At 35.8% G+C, this 16,696-nt stretch overlaps 1 protein-coding gene across 4 annotated transcripts; it reads left to right on the forward strand.

The window, feature by feature from the left end:
* The first annotated feature begins 241 nt into the window (after positions 1–241).
* SLU7 (SLU7 homolog, splicing factor) lies at positions 242–14,413 on the forward strand. Of its 4 annotated transcripts, none has more exons than XM_045551245.1 (16): positions 242–368; positions 3,112–3,297; positions 3,938–4,091; positions 4,435–4,515; positions 4,811–4,975; positions 5,950–6,018; positions 9,225–9,275; positions 9,450–9,581; positions 9,824–9,921; positions 10,080–10,147; positions 10,281–10,420; positions 11,360–11,521; positions 12,880–12,984; positions 13,137–13,208; positions 13,321–13,437; positions 14,088–14,413. In XM_045551245.1, the coding sequence occupies exons 2-16, from the start codon at positions 3,128–3,130 to the stop codon at positions 14,265–14,267; spliced, it is 1,764 nt and encodes a 587-aa protein (XP_045407201.1). In that variant the 5' UTR covers positions 242–368; positions 3,112–3,127; the 3' UTR covers positions 14,268–14,413. The 4 variants fall into 4 exon arrangements, with proteins under 4 accessions (XP_045407201.1, XP_045407203.1, XP_045407200.1 ...); XM_045551247.1 differs by having other exon boundaries at positions 244–368; positions 9,225–9,272; XM_045551244.1 differs by having other exon boundaries at positions 284–671.
* The last annotated feature ends 2,283 nt before the right edge of the window (positions 14,414–16,696 follow it).

Below are 16,696 nucleotides of genomic sequence, written 5' to 3' on the forward strand. Positions count from 1 at the left end.
CCAGAGTGCTAGGATTACAGGCGTGAGCCACCGTGCCCGGCCCTAATTTTTTTTTTTTAATGTCCTAAAATTCTGCGATTCTAAAACAAACATGAGTTCACCAGTAGAAGCGAAAAACACAGTGCTCAACCCTCCCAACCCAGGCCCTCAAGTAAGCAGAGCCATAGAGGTGTCGCACACCTGGAGATGTCGCGAGACTCACGGCCTCGGACAGCCAAAGCCCCCGGAAGTTCCTAGTGCGCATGTGTTGGTCTTCCGGAAGTTACCGCAGTGCCTGCCGGGAAAAGGACAGGAAGCCGGGAAGTAAACATTGAGGGATTGGCTTTATTTCTGTCGGATAGTTTTGGGGTCGGCTGCGGAGGGACTGAGTAAGAAAATATTCGTAGAATTTGCAGACGAGGAAGAGTTGGGTAACTTCAGAAAGTGGATCAAAGGCTCCTAATGATTAGATATTCTCACGGGAGTGATGAACGTCAGGTAGAGGAGGGGACGAGAACCAGGGACGGAGGAGGAAGCCGCTGTTCTAGGGCACAGGAATGAACACTGCGCCTTCAGGGAAAGTCGGAATAACTGTAAGAGTGTCCGGTTTGTCGCGGTTGTTTTAAGTACTCCTCGGACATCTCGAGCTATCCCTAGACTGCAAGTGGGAAAAGACGCTTCCAGGACTCAAGGTGACAGATTTTGTTGCCTCGCCCGAAAAATTTCTTTGAGCTTTAGTTTTTCGCGTTAAGTAGGGATGATCCTACTTCACAGAGGTATTATGGAGAGTATTATGGAGGTATTATGGAGAGTTCAATGAAACCATCTTTGTAAAGCGCTAAAGAGTGTCTTACGGGAAGCTCTCAGTTAAATGCCAACTGTTGTTATTGTTTTTACTTGGAAAAAGGCCCCTCCACAGCGAGGAAATCTAATGAGTACAACTTGGTGTCTACAATACTTTATTCAGTTTTAGTGTTTTTTGTTTTCTTTGTTTTTGTTTTAGTTTTGAGACGGGGTCTCGCTCTGTCTCAGAGTGCAGTATTGTGATCAAACTCTTGGGCTCAAGCGATCCTCCTGCCTCAGCCTCCTGAGAAACTGGGACTAGAGGCGGATGCCACCACGCCCGGCTAATTTTTTCTATTTTTTATAGAGACGAGGTCTCGCTTTTACTTAGGCTGGTCACTCAGTTATAGTTTTAATATTGCAGGCCCAGAAGCCAATATCCTATAGAGATATTATAACATAATGGCTTAAAGAACTGACTTTGGAGTCAGACTTGTGTTTAAGATCTTTGTTTCTTACTAGCATGTGTCCTTGGCTGAGGACTTCTGTGTTTCTTCGCCATAAAATGGGGTTAATCAGACCTACTTAATGAGGATGTGGTGAAGATGAGATGAGATGATGCATAGTAAGCTCAAGAAATAGTAGTTGTTTTAATGTAGATGATTAAATCTACCATTGTACGTCGTCTTTCACTTCACAGTATACTTGGGCCTTTATCTGTTCATATATTACATAAACATCTGTGGAGATTTTCTATAGGTCACAGACGCAGAAGAAAAGAACACCTTTGAGCAGCATCATAGACTCCTAGCTGTTGAGCACTTTCTGTTGAGAAAGAGCTTGTGTAAAGGCCCAGTGTCTGCAGGGAGCATGGTGTGTTAGAGGAACTACAAGGTCTGTAGTTGGTAGAGAAGGAATGGGGGGATAGTTGTAATGGTGAATGTGTAAGGTAGACAGTTGCCAGACCATGGTGAACCATGTAGGTGTGTTAAAAAGATGTTGGTTTTTTTTTTTTGGCCGGGCGCGGTGGCTCACGCCTGTAATCCTAGCACTCTGGAAGGCCGAGGCGTGTGGATTGCTCGAGGTCAGGAGTTTGAGACCGGCCTCAGCAAGAGCGAGACCCCGTCTCTACTAAAAAGTAGAAAGAAATTATCTGGCCAACTAAAAAATATATATAGAAAAAATTAGCCGGGCATGGTGGCGCATGCCTGTAGTCCCAGCTACTGGGGAGGCTGAGGCAGTAGGATTGCTTAAGCCCAGGAGTTTGAGGTTGCTGTGAGCTAGGCTGACGCCACAGCACTCACTCTAGGCCGGGCAACACAGCGAGACTCTGTCTCAAAAAAAAAAATAAATAAAATGTTGGGTTTTAGAGTAAGTATGATAAGATCCATTGGAGCTGCAATATTCACTGTGATAGTTATTGGCCATTTGTGGTCATTGAGGCTGGAAATGTGGCAAGTCCAAATAAGTGTAAAATCCATAGCAGCTTTTAAAGACTGAGTTGATTTTTTTTTATGTTGATTGAAATGTGAAATTACAATATGTTGGGTATAGTGGGTTAAATAAAACTTTGTAAAAGTGATTTTTAATACTCTGGATACTCTCCAGATTGTATAAAAGTAATTTTACCTTTTTTTTTTTTTTTTTTTTTGCATTTTAAATATGATTACCGGAAAACACAAAATTATGTTTGGGGCTGACATTGTATTTCTCTTGGGTGGTGCTGTGTTGGAGGGTTTTAAGCTTGGGCAGTGGGACATAACATGATCGAATTTGTGTTTTGAAAAATTAACACTGCAGTGTGGAGAATTGGTTGGAGGGAATCAGAGGAGAACAGTAAGTAGGAAAAAGTAATAACTTGCACTAAGGTAGTAGCATTGCGAATGGAAAGAAGCAGATGAATTTGAATGATATGCAGGAAGTGAAAATAACAGTTCTTAGTGTTGAAATAAAAATGAGAATAAGCTGAATTACTTATGTAAAGAGATGGATGGTATTATCTCTCATTGAGATAGGGAACAGTGGAAGAAAATGAGATTTCAGAAGGAAGATCATGAGTTTGAATTAAGATGTGTTGAGTTTAGGTGTCCCTGAGACTTCTAAGAGGAGATGTCAAGTCAGCAATCAGATATATGTATCTGAAGCTCAGATGAAAAGTCTGGAGTAGAAAAATGGAGAGCCAACAGTGGTATATCATGGCTGTTAAAGCCTTGGAAGTAAATGAGCTTGTCCACCAGTCAAGTTTAGAGTGATGAAAGAGTTACTGACTAAATCTTAAAAAATCTAACATTAAATAATGAGAAAGTCTACTTTCTACTGTAAATTTGACTTCTTCCTTTCTTTTCTTAGGGGAAGCCAGGTAACTATGTCAGCTGCAGTTGTAGATGCAGTTAATGCTGCCCCCCCATCAGGGTCTAAAGAAATGAGTTTGGAGGAACCAAAGAAAATGACCAGAGAGGACTGGAGAAAGAAGAAGGAGCTAGAAGAACAGCGAAAATTGGGCAATGCTCCTGCAGAAGTTGATGAAGAAGGAAAGTAAGTAATTTGTTACATGATCTGTTCATTCAGAATTCAAATTCATGTCTATTTAGTTTTATTAATTTCTCATTCTTTGATTTGAGAGGAAGCTATACATCATTTTTGTTTTTATTATTTAATCAAACTCACAAGACAGTAGTGATTTAGTAAGCAAATAACATTGAAGGGCTCATAATGAATAGCAGCAGTCCTTTTCCACCCTTCCCACCTGGTCTGCTCCACAGAAGTGACTACTTGCAAATCTATTTTGAGTTTTTCTGGTTGTTACTTTCACATCTCTAAATAATAATACCTACACAATTGTTTTAATCAGTTAACTCTAGACATTATCTGATGCAAGACTTCTTGCTGTGATGGAAGATTTAGGTCACCAACACATACGTCTATCTTTCTTCTGCTCTCCTTCCCCTTCAGTTATATCACTGATTTTAGTTTCTTGGTTGGAAATTTTTTTACTATAATATATTAATAAGTTACTTCTTTGTTTTTAATTGTCCTTTAAAGAAATAGCAACCATATTCTGTCTCCCCTCCCACTGCAATATTTCCATGCTTAGATTCTGTATAGGTTATCTTTGTAATTGTAATATTGATTCTATTCAAACTTTATTCTTAAATTTTTTTTAACTTTATTACAGAGACATCAACCCTCATATTCCTCAGTATATTTCTTCAGTGCCATGGTATATTGATCCATCAAAAAGACCTACTTTAAAGCACCAGAGACCACAACCAGAGAAACAAAGGCAGTACAGCTCATCTGGAGAATGGTACAAGAGGGGCGTAAAAGAGGTATATAAGCAACCTGTATATACCCTCATGGGTATGGAGATTTTAAGAACTTAATATAAGAACCTTTAATGCAATACTATATAAAGTAGAAATAGAATATATAACCCTTTATCCAGTATTGAAATTCACAATGCATACAACTTTAGTTTCTGTATTTTCTTATATAAATTTTATATTGCTAAAGTCCTTAAACTTCGTCATTTTTAAATGTGTGATGATTCTAACTGGTTTTCCTTTTCACAAACAAATATTTCACTAGACAAAATAGTTACGAGAGCCAAAGTTATTTCCAACTTATTCAGATAAGACATTTTCTGTGGTGTTTTTTTTTATACGTGTGTAGAATTCCATAATCACAAAGTACCGCAAAGGAGCATGTGAAAATTGTGGGGCCATGACACACAAAAAGAAAGACTGCTTTGAGGTAAGTTCACCTTTGAGAATTTTGAAAACTGTTGTCAGAGTCTTTCTTTTTTCCTTGTCGGAGAGCTTACTTTTCTCTTTCTAAAATTGCCTATATTTAGGTACAAATTAAATAAAAATTAATTCAAGTCAGATTGGTCCAGCATCAACAAAACTTTCTGCTGTAAGACTAACTGATAATGGAATAAATTATAAAGTCTCATGATATATTCATGCCCACTCTGTAAAGGTTATGTGAAATTTTCATCTGGGCTGTATGTACTTAGGAAAAGATTAAATCTTACTGTATTTTCCAGAGACCTAGGCGAGTTGGAGCCAAATTTACAGGTACTAATATAGCTCCAGATGAACATGTCCAACCTCAACTGATGTTTGACTATGATGGGAAGAGGGATCGGTGGAATGGCTACAATCCAGAGGAACACATGAAAATTGTAGAAGAATATGCCAAAGTGGATCTGGTGAGCACAATCCCTGCTTTCCTGCTGTTGTCCTTAAAAAGTTGTCATTTTGCTGTATCTCTGATTTAGCAGCTCTGTTTTTCAAGTCTTGAAGCATTGTAAAAATAGTAGCATGTTTTTTAACAGTAGTAGTAGTACAGTATAGGTATAGGCTACCTTTGTAATTGTAGTATTGAATAGTGGAAAGAAACAGTGCTAGCCCTTTTTGGCAGCAGTTTGTTTTTATTTGATTCTTGTATTGTCCTTTACTGCCTGATTTAGGTAGCAAACAATACTGGAAGCATGAGAATAGATTAGTATGCAAAGCTTCTGGCTTTTTGAGGCCAGAAATTTATGGCCCCAACACTGTAGCTTGCGTGTGGAGCTATTTTGTAGTTACATCACATAACATTTGGGATTAATGGAAGGGCAACAGATTGTTTCAGAAAATTTTATTTTATTTTAATTCAACCTCACTTTTCACTGTTATGATTTCACCTACTCATCCCCATTCCCTCAAAGCCATGGTCACACTGCCTTTTCTTTGTTTAGTTAGAGGTAACATTTTAAAAAGTGAAAGATTTGTACAATCTGAAGAGAAACCAAAGTATTAGAGGTAACATTTTAAAATCATAAAATTTCATATGAAAATATGGATTTCTTCTTTTCTTGAATACTGTAATATATAGTAACCCTGGTTCACTATATATCAAGAGTCAACAATCTGTAGTTATATGGCAACTGTCCTTTTTTGTTAGGGCTTACTCCCTGCAGTTTACCACTGGTGTCATCTGGCTGAGTTTACATTGATGCCTGGTTCAAACAGAAGTGTGTAACTCTTGTTCTTGAGAGTCACAGGTCCAGAGCTACAAGGAATCTCAAAGAGATAACCTTGTTCAGTGACCTTTTCTGAAAACAACATATTCCTATTAAATATATAAAAATTAAGTGGCCATTTGAATGTTGTAAGTAAAATTTAAATTTTTGTTTTTTAGGCAAAACGAACATTGAAAGCCCAGAAACTCCAAGAAGAATTAGCCTCAGGAAAATTAGTAGAACAGGCTGTAAGTAATAAACATGATCAATAGAAAATGTTAAAACCCTTTTAAACAAAGAAATGAAAATTGAAACAAGAATTCATTTTATATCGTTTCACTTAGAAAAAGAAGAGAGAAGTAACTATTGAGGGGAAAGAGTAAAACTGACACTTTTTATATGGTTCATAGTATAAATTGATGGAATCAATTTAGGGAGCATATTACCATAAAATACATGAATGTATATACACACATACATACTTTTCCTGAAATTAAATTATTAGATTTATCCATTTTAAAGAATTTTCTAGAATTTAAAAAAAATGTTATCCCCAAAGATGTTGCAGCATTTTTTATAATAGTAAAGAAATTGAAATAGCTTAAATGTCCAGGAACAAAGAATTGGTTAAGGAAGCCCTTGTGCATCTGCATGATACAGTGTTGCTTAGCTCTTAAAGTGGCATTTCTCAAGACTTCCTTAACACTGGATAACACTTATATTTTAATGATCTGTGAAAAAATATTATATCACACAGAATAAAAGACCAGAATACCAGTTTTCATTTAATGTAGAATTAGTGACTTTTTCTTTTTCCATATTTTTACAATGAACATGGGCTAATTTTACAGCTGGGCAAAAAATTTTCATGTGAATAAAAAGTTTATTATAGCCAGTTTTTCTTTCCTTTTAAAAATTCTTACCAACTTAAGAAAGTAAATATATTATGCATATTAGAGTTGTAAAAGTTTCTTTTTAACAAATTCTTGGCACAAATAAATAAGCTTTTAGAGTTTTCAAGTTTAAATTTCTAAAAGGGATGCTCAGCATGTATGTGTTACAAACTCAAAGTAATTACCAAGTAAGCAGTTACTGAGGTAACCTATTAGGCAAGTTAATAGCAGAAGTTACCAGATAAGTGTCTAAAATATAGGCCGGGCGTGGTGGCTGACACCTGTAATCCTAGCCCTCGGGGAGGCCGAGGTGGGTGGATCGCTCAAGGTCAGGAGTTTGAGACCAGCCTGAGCAAGACCCCTTCCCTACTAAAAATAGAAATAAATTATCTGGACAACTAAAAATATATATATAGAAAAAAAAAATTAGCCAGGCATGGTGGCACATGCCTGTAGTCCCAGCTACTCAGGAGGCTGAGGCAGGAGGATCACTTAAGCCCAGGAGTTTGAGGTTGCTGTGAGCTAGGCTGACGCCACGGCACTCACTCTAGGCCGGGCAACAAAGTGAGACTCTGTCTCAAAACAAACAAACAAACAAATAAAATACAGCTCTGCTCTGGTTAATTTGCCTGTTTGAGTCTCTGCTTATCATGTCTGAAATAGAGATGACAACACCTACCCCCCAGGAGGCTCATATACATATCACATACTAAACACTTGGTCATTGGTAGCTATTATTATTGTGATTATTGTTAATTATACTGACTCTTCAAAAAAGAGAAGGGCCTGTTTCTACTTTTTTTTTCTTTTTTTTTCATTTATTTTTGAGCTATGACATGGCAGGAGAGAAGGGCCTATTTTTGTTATTCTAACATATTCTTTGTTGTTTGTTGTAAACATAGTGTAATTTATTTTCCCAGTAAGGATACTTAAATGAATGTAGGGGATTGATGATTTTTGCCCATTTGGATGCTTGAATATTAAGATGAACTACGTATAGTAGAGCAATCTCTACTATAGAGACTTAGTTGTTGTGCAGCTATGTACATAAATGTCCTTTGTTGAACTAGCAGCTAGTGGGAAGGCCAAAAAAATTACTTTTTATAAAATACTTATATTTCTGATTTTGAAAGAAAGTAATACATAGTAAATGAAAAAAATAGAAAATTATAAAGGAGAAAATAAATATCATCTGTGCTGTGAACATTTTAAAGTAGATCTTTCCAGATCTCCCTCCCCTCTACATATATCTATTCATTATATATCTTTTCAATTATAATACAACATGTTTCTTAAATGGATTGTCTTTACATACTTATTACCTGTTTTTTAAATTTAACAACATATAATACAACAAAAACTTGTCTTCTGTCTCTATTTATAGGTCTATAACATCATTTATTTTTACATAAGTTGACATGGTTCAAAAATTAAAACAACTTAAGAAGATACACAGTGAAAAGTCTTCCATTCTTCTATCCAGCCTGTCTCTAAGCTTACCTCCTCATAGCCTCCCCTTTTTTTGTAGCTCCCTTGAGAGTTTCTTGAATAAATACAAACAAATACAAATGTATGCTCTTATTTTTACCCCCTTTTCCCTCCCCCCCTTTTTTTCACAAGAATTTAGGAAATTATACATATTTTTCTGAACCTTGGATAGAATCACTTTTAATGGTTATTCAGTGTTCCATTGAATATAATAAATTATATAAGCAGTCATCTATTATTAATCTGATTTTTTCCCAATATTTTTATATTATATATAACACTGCACATCACATTCTTATACATATATCTTTATGTAATTGACATATTATTTCCTTAGGATAAATTCCTACAAGTATAATTGTTGATGCAGTGAATATATATATTTGAATTTTTGATGATGTATCATTTAGCTACCATTCAGAAAAGCTATACAGATTTATGCTTCTATCAATATACCATATATACATACACCTGTTTCCACATCCCCTCACTAATGCTATAAAGAATTTAAGTATTCTTTTTTATCTCTGAAGCTTTTGTAAAGAAACATGATGAAATACTGACCACTTTACTATAAGCATTTTGTGGAGTTAGAAAGTATCCTGACCAATTTCTAATTGAAGAAAAGTGTATCTTTGTAACAAGGATTTTGTACTCTCCATAAATCACAATATTGTATCCACTGAGAAAATTCCTTCATTGTCCAAACTTTACAGAGGTTGTTTTGACTATGAAGATACTTACTATATGATCCTAGTAACATTTTCTTTTTTGGACTTACCTAAAAAACTAGTAAGGTGTAATGAACATGGTATGTCTGAAGACTAACACATTTGGAAATTAGTATGTATCAGGTACTTTGGTCATCTTAATCTTCATATTGTTTTGTAATTATAATCCTATATTATGGAAAATTTACTAGAAATGTTCTGGCTTTGTAGACAATCTAATAAACTATTCACTGTGGTATACTTTTATTCAGAATTTCTGTGCTCTTGACTATGTTTTAAAACTATTAATCAGTGGATTAAATAGAATAAAATTACAAATTCTTTTCTTCTTTCATGATGCAGAGTTCTCCAAAACACCAGTGGGGAGAAGAGGAACCAAATTCTCAGACGGTAGTAAATATTTGCCCTCTCTGGGTATACATTAAAATTTTTAATTTCTGATGGCCAATAATAATAATACTTAATAATATCTTTTAAAGAACACAAGTAACAGGAAAGGAAAGGAAAATAAGAACTTAGATGCTTCTCTCTCTTTTTCTTAATATTTTTTCCCTCTCCTTCTTTCAGGAAAAAGATCATAATAGTGAAGATGAGGATGAAGATAAATATGCAGATGATATTGACATGCCTGGACAGAATTTTGACTCTAAGAGACGAATTACTGTACGGAATCTTAGGATTCGAGAAGATATTGCAAAAGTAAGTTTTGCCAACTTAACATACACATTTGAAAAATATTTGTCTTCCCAGCCTAAATTTTATCTATGGATAATATAGTCAGAGTCATTCCAGGATAAGGTATCATTCTGGCTTGTCTCTTCACCTGTACCCCAAAGTGCACACACATTTAATTGATTGTGTTCAACTCCTCTACTAGTCTTCTGAGATCTTTTTCACTGTGAGTAAACATTAATTCATTCTTTAAATGTTTTTTCTTATAGTACTTAAGGAATTTAGATCCAAATTCTGCCTATTATGATCCAAAAACTAGAGCGATGAGAGAGAATCCTTATGCCAATGCTGGAAAGAATCCAGATGAGTAAGTATCAAGTTAAATTTACAGATTTCAAGGTGAGGGAAGTTAATTTTTTTCTGACCCAACTATAGATGGTGTTCATTTTAATTCAGATTCAGTTTTACAAATTAGTTTTCCTTAAATCAATCTCTGAAACAATTTTTTAAAATTTATATTTACAGAGTGAGTTATGCGGGAGATAACTTCGTTAGGTACACAGGAGACACGATTTCAATGGCTCAGACACAGTGTAAGTGTTTGCTTTATGTCAGGACATTTTATATTAGCTCATAAGAAGTTGGGGATTGTTTTCTAAAGCTTGTTTTCAAGAAACATGCAATAATGTAGTTGGCAACTCATTAAGATGTTTTGAATTACTCTAGTGTTTGCTTGGGAAGCCTATGACAAGGGATCTGAAGTGCATCTACAGGCAGATCCTACAAAGCTAGAGCTGTTGTATAAGTCCTTCAAAGTAAAAAAAGAAGACTTCAAAGAACAGCAGAAGGAAAGCATCCTGGAAAAGGTAATTTTGACCCAAAATGCTGAAGAAGAACTTTCCTTAAAGAGAACTTACAAGTTAATGAGCATTATTTACATTTGGAATATAATACAAAGAGAGCCCTTCTCTTTTTTTCTCTCTCTTTTCTTTTATTTACTTATTTTTTCTTTCTTTTTTTCTTTTCCTTCATATCAAAAGAAGTTGAGGGAGTCCCTCTTAATCGGCGAAGAATAGTCCTTTCCTTCCGTTATCTTAGTTGGTATACACTTCCTACCAGTTAGCATTTGCAGCAAAACACACCACCTCAATCTTAGTAGTTTAAAATAAACATTTATTATTTTTCACAGTTCTGTATGTCAGCTGGGTCTCCTGGTCTGGGCTTGCTCAGCTGAGGCTGGATGTCCTCACTCTGGTGTTTAGCAGTTAGCAGGCTGATTGTCCTAAGGGGACCTCATCTGGGACAGCTCATCTCCACCCCACATGATCTCTTATTCCCTGGCAGGCTAACCCAGCATTTTTACTTGGCATTCTCATGGCTCCAGAGAGTAGCAATAAAAGTATGCCATAGTACATAAGTGCCTTTGTTTGCATCACATTTACCGTCTTCCCATTGGCCAAAGCAAGTAACATGGCCAAGCCTAGATTCAAGGGATGAGAGGAGCAGCAATGTGACAAAAGGGCATGTATTCAAAGATAAAAGGAATTTATGGCCATCTTTTTATTTTATTAATTAATTTATTTTTATGGCCATCCTGTAACCTACCACACTCGACAAACAAATATCAACTGAGACATCATTTATTTGCCTATGAAAATTTGGTGGTTTTTCTTTCCATTGTGCTTTCTATAACAAAGCCCAATAAAGAATGTTCCCTTTTCTTTCTGATCAGAAATACTTTTGTAGAGATTTGAATGCAAATCTTTGTTGTAAAATATATTGAATAATGTCCAATATCCTTTTAGTATGGTGGCCAAGAACATTTGGATGCCCCTCCACCTGAGTTGCTTTTAGCCCAGACTGAAGACTACGTGGAATACTCAAGGCATGGGACAGTCATCAAAGGACAGGAGCGGGCTGTTGCCTGCTCTAAGTATGAGGAGGATGTGAAGATAAACAATCACACAGTATGTGCTAAACTGGAACCATTTTGTGCCCTTGTTAGCTTTGCTCTGTATTGTATTTTTCTATTACAACTTCATTACCTAACCATTGCTATCCTGCTTTTTTTTCTTAAAACATTTTAATTTTGTTTCATGGAATATTACCAAAAATAGGAAAAATTTGAAAGGATTTTACTCAGGTCGCCTATATACCCACCACTAAGGTTCAAAATTGTTAACATGGTGCCATGTATGCTTTGTCTAAGTGTGTATGTATGTGTGCATGCTGATATATATACACACACACATATATACACATAGCATATTTACATATTTTTGACTAAAACATTTGGAGATTACAGATACCATATTTCATCCATAAACATTTTATCACATATCTCCTAAAAATAAGGCTATTCTCCTATGTAACCACATTACCATTATTGCACTTAAGAAAATTAACACTAATTGCTTTTTTTAAACAACTTAAGTAATCTCTAAGAATAATTCCTTAATATCAGCTAATATCTAGTCCTAAATCACATTTTCCAAAATATACACACAAATGCCTTCAAAAGCCTTTTTGTTTGTTTTAGTCAGAATCCCTTTGAAGTTTATTTTGATCATCATTTGGTTATTATGTCTGTCTTCTAGAGTGTATCTCCCCATTTTCATGACAGTGACCATTTAACAGATCAGTCCATTATGTTGTAAACTGTCTCGTATTCTGTATTTGACTGTTTCCTAGTAGTAGTATATAACTTATTTTTCTATCCTCCAAATGTCCTCTAAATAGGAATTCAGGTCTAAAGGCTTGATTGACATAAGTTAAATATTTTGACAAGAATACTTAATGGGTGATACAGTACCTTTTATGTTGCATTACATCATAAAGCATATATTGGCATTTGCTGTTGTGTTAAAGTAACCAAATTATAATTGTCTAAGTTGGGGGTAAAAAAACCTAACTAGCTATAGGATTCAGGCCAGTGATCATATGAGTAAAGTGAGCCAGGCAGACTGTACAAACTGGAGAACACAAACCCTGTCTAACGGGGGCATCTACTATTCAGCAATAGCCAATTTTTGCCAAGTGGGAATATGGGCTCAGAATTTCCCGCTCCATAATTTTTCAAGAGAAGTCAAATATCCTAAATGTTTTCATAGGCTTTGGGGAACAGAATTTAAGACCTTTTAACTGCAATGCCTGCTTCTTATACTTGAGGTTGGGCCACCCTCTTCCTGTTAGCCAGTGCTTGGATCCCCATAATTTTTCTCCCAAATTACCTTTAAAAGGGCTGTATTATTTTATGCTCTTATCAACAGTATATGAAAGTTCCTAATTTTAGGTTCCTTTTTAAGTAATTTCTCTCTCTCTGTAGCATATCTGGGGATCTTACTGGAAAGAAGGCCGATGGGGATACAAATGCTGTCACTCTTTTTTCAAGTATTCCTATTGCACTGGAGAAGCTGGGAAGGAGATTATTGTAAGTACTCGTCCTTTGGTTCTTAGAAGTATAAAACCACCAAAGCTCCCAAGTCAAACTGTATAAATCATATTTCCTCATGTTTCAAATTTTAACTTCTTCTTAGATGATTGGTAACTGTGACACTCAAATTACATATTATTTTCCCACAGAATTCAGAGGAAAGTATTATAAATGACATAACTGGGGAAGAATCTATAAAAAAGCCTCAAACCCTCATGGAGGTAAGTCTATTCATTTGTCCTGAATTTTTAAGACCTGGAGGGAGAACTTCAAAACTGGCACTGTAGCTTTGTTTTCACATTAATAACACTGTACTTCAATCTTCCCTGTCAGCTGCATCAGGAAAAACTAAAAGAGGAGAAAAAGAAGAAGAAAAAGAAAAAGAGGAAGCATCGAAAGAGCAATTCAGATAGTGATGATGAAGAAAAGAAACATGAAAAATTGAAGAAGGTACTTTGTGAAGTCTAAATAGTAAAAATGACAAATATTATTCTTTATTTGTAAGGACCTTAGGAAATGATCTAGTCCTGTCTCCAAACTCATTTTAAAAATGATGAAAGGAGTCCAGAGTCTGGTTGATTTGCCCAGGCCATTTTAACAGAGATTTTGCAGGTCTAGGTATTGGCTTCTTCTTGGAGTATTTTATAAGTATCACTAATGGACAGAAAAAAATATGCTTTTTGTAAAACTATTTTAGAGTAATTAACATGTTGCCCAGGAAGAATTGCCTTCTGGCTCCATAATTTGTAAGTTTTAGCAAGTCCTTTGGGGAAAAGTCAGAATTGCAGTCTCTACCAGAAGCATCAGTTGTGGCCTTGTGTCAGTAAAATGAACCTCCTTTAGTTTTTGTTATTAAATAAAATTTCTTTAACATTGACTAAAAATGTCATAGAATGTTTTGTGCTCTCTGAAAATATATGAGCCAGATAGTAATTGGTTGTAGCTTGACAGTGGAAAGGCTGACTCCTGAGCTCCTTCAGGCAATCTAGGTTTTTGATACAGCAATTCATATTCAGTGGGGTCTTGTGGTACTCTGCCACTTTTGAAGAAAAGAGATCTGATGTAGAGCTGTGATACTCATTTTTTTCCTCTCACTGCAGGCGCTGAATGCAGAGGAGGCCCGTCTTCTTCACGTCAAGGAGATCATGCAGATTGATGAGAGGAAGCGGCCTTACAATAGCATATATGAAACGCGGGAACCCACGGAAGAAGAAATGGAGGCCTATAGAATGAAACGTCAGAGGCCAGATGACCCCATGGCCTCTTTCCTTGGACAGTAGTTACTAGTCATAGAAGATCATCACCCAAGATAGATGCAACTAATACGTTCTTTTTGGCTTCTTGCTGATGATTGCAGATAGAAAAGTCCTTGTCTACTCTTCTTGCTGCCTAACTTCAATAAATCTTTCAGAAATCTCATAGTAAATTCATTCCTTTCCACACTGAAGAAACAAAGAAGAAAAACAAAAAGGTACATTAAGTGTGGATTAAGATTTTGCTTCCAACTTTGGATTAGTGACGTGGAAAGAGGCCTTGGCTCTCTACGTATCAAGAGTGTCAGAGTTTGAGGTTATTAAGCCTCAAACTTTATTTCTTCAATTTTTGTCTCCTTTTATCTAGTATTAGCACACATTTTGAAGGTAGATTACTCTTTCTGAAAACCAGGGCCTCATTTTGGTTTAATTACTAGTAACTATAATTGTATTTATTTTATAATCATTTGTTTTTGCCTTCTAAGGTTTTCCTGGTCTGAAGTTAAAAAAAAAATTATTCTACCTTGGGCTTTGAGTCACTGAAAGGAAATCTGTATAACATGTAAATATCTTTATTCCCCATGTAAATCTGTGAAGTAATAAAACTGTTTTTCACTTGGTTATAAAATTTTGATTTTTAATACAGTTCCTTGTACCTTATACTTAAAACTAAATGTGTCTTTGAATGGAATAACTATTTTTTCATCATTAGGTCAATATTGACTGAATAGTAGTAGATCTTTTGCCATTCTGGACGTAACCCTTTAGACATAGAAATTCTTTTCTTTATCATAGAAGATATGGTTTATGATACTATTTGTTGTTTTGATTATGGTTGCCTTTGTGTAGCAATCACGAATATTAGATTTTTTTAAAACTGTAGAATATCCTAATCTTTATAGCCAGCAGCTGTCATTTTGTAAAATTTCTAAAAAGCAAAACCTGAAGTTGGATCCTTCAAAGAATTGTAAGAATAGCTTCCAGGGATATTAGTAACTGTGAGTGTAATGATCCCCAAGTCTTTTCTGAGAACATTGTGAAGATAATACTGACAGGAAGGAATCAGTGACAACAGCCTGTTAAAAACCTCTGACATGTCCAATGAAGGATTTATTATAAATAAAAATGAAAAAAAAGCTCTGACATGAGTACATTGACTTTTAGCAACTCACTGGCTTTTCTAAGCTACCAAAAACCACCTGCAGGATACTAGTTTAAGTCAGCATCTCAGAATGGATATATATGGTGTTTAGTATGAATTTAAAACAGCAATCCAAATAGGCCTCTAAGGATACAAAAAATTGTTCTCAATATTCCTACCTTAACAGGATGGTTCAACATAAAGTCTAACATTGGTGTGTCTATTTTGTATTTTATCTCTTATTAAAGATATATAAATTATGATACTTAACTGTGAGTGATTTGTAGCATTATTTCTAATATTTGGCAGAAAAGTGGGTTGTAAGACTGGCAGGGAAACTGGATCAGCATCTGTGAGTCTGTATTAGAAAATTTAAGCATCCTTTAACTGAGAAAACATGCCCTAACCTTTCTGGGCCTCTCTTCCCTCTTGGTGAGGCCCAGTCTACTCTGATTTTCAGTAGAATTTTGTCTGCTGTTTCATTTTGGAAAAAGGGTAACACCTAGAACATTATTCAAATATGAGCTTTGATTTAATATCTCAGTAACTACCTTTTGGGTACAGGAACTATATATACTGTGATTTTCCTGTTACCTCCTCAAAGGAACTTCATGAGGTGCATAACAGATGATCTCCCTGTTTTACAGTAAGTTCATGGAATGAACACCACCAAGTAATTTGCTCAAGTCCAAACAGTTAAACGTGTTGGAGCCAAGAGTCTGATTCTGAAGCCTACCCCTTTCTCTAGCATTTAAAGCCCTATTTTCTGGGCTAGGAAGTCTGGTGTGGGGTTTTTTTTGTTTGTTCATTTGTTTTTGCCTTGTTTTTTTAAGAAACAGGAAACAAGGTCTTGCTCTGTCTCCCAGGCTGGAGTGTAGTGGCCTAATCATAGCTCACTGTAACTTCAAACTCCTGGGCTCAAGGGATTCCCTGCCCCACCTCCTGCCAGCCTCCCAAGTTGCTGTGGCTGCAGGCACATACCACCACACCCAGCTAATTTTTTAAATTTTTTGTAGAGATTGGGAGCAGATGGGGGCCTCATATTTTGTCCAGCTGTTATCTAACTCTTGGCCTCAAGCAATCCTCCCGCCTCAGCTTCCCAAAGTGCTGGGATTCTGGGTGTGAGCCACCCTCACTGACCCAAGGAAGGCTGTTTTGTTTGCAGTTTCTTCCATCAACAGAAACCTTACGGAAGCCTTCAATGTTTAACAGGCTCACCCCAGCACTTGACAATGATGCATTTGTCCCACATTCTTCAAACTATACAAAAATGAATAAATCTTTATAAGAATTCTGGAAGAAAATACCCCCAAAA

The sequence above is a fragment of the Lemur catta genome, chromosome 5 (assembly GCF_020740605.2).
Source record: "Lemur catta isolate mLemCat1 chromosome 5, mLemCat1.pri, whole genome shotgun sequence".
Lineage (NCBI taxonomy): Eukaryota > Metazoa > Chordata > Mammalia > Primates > Lemuridae > Lemur > Lemur catta.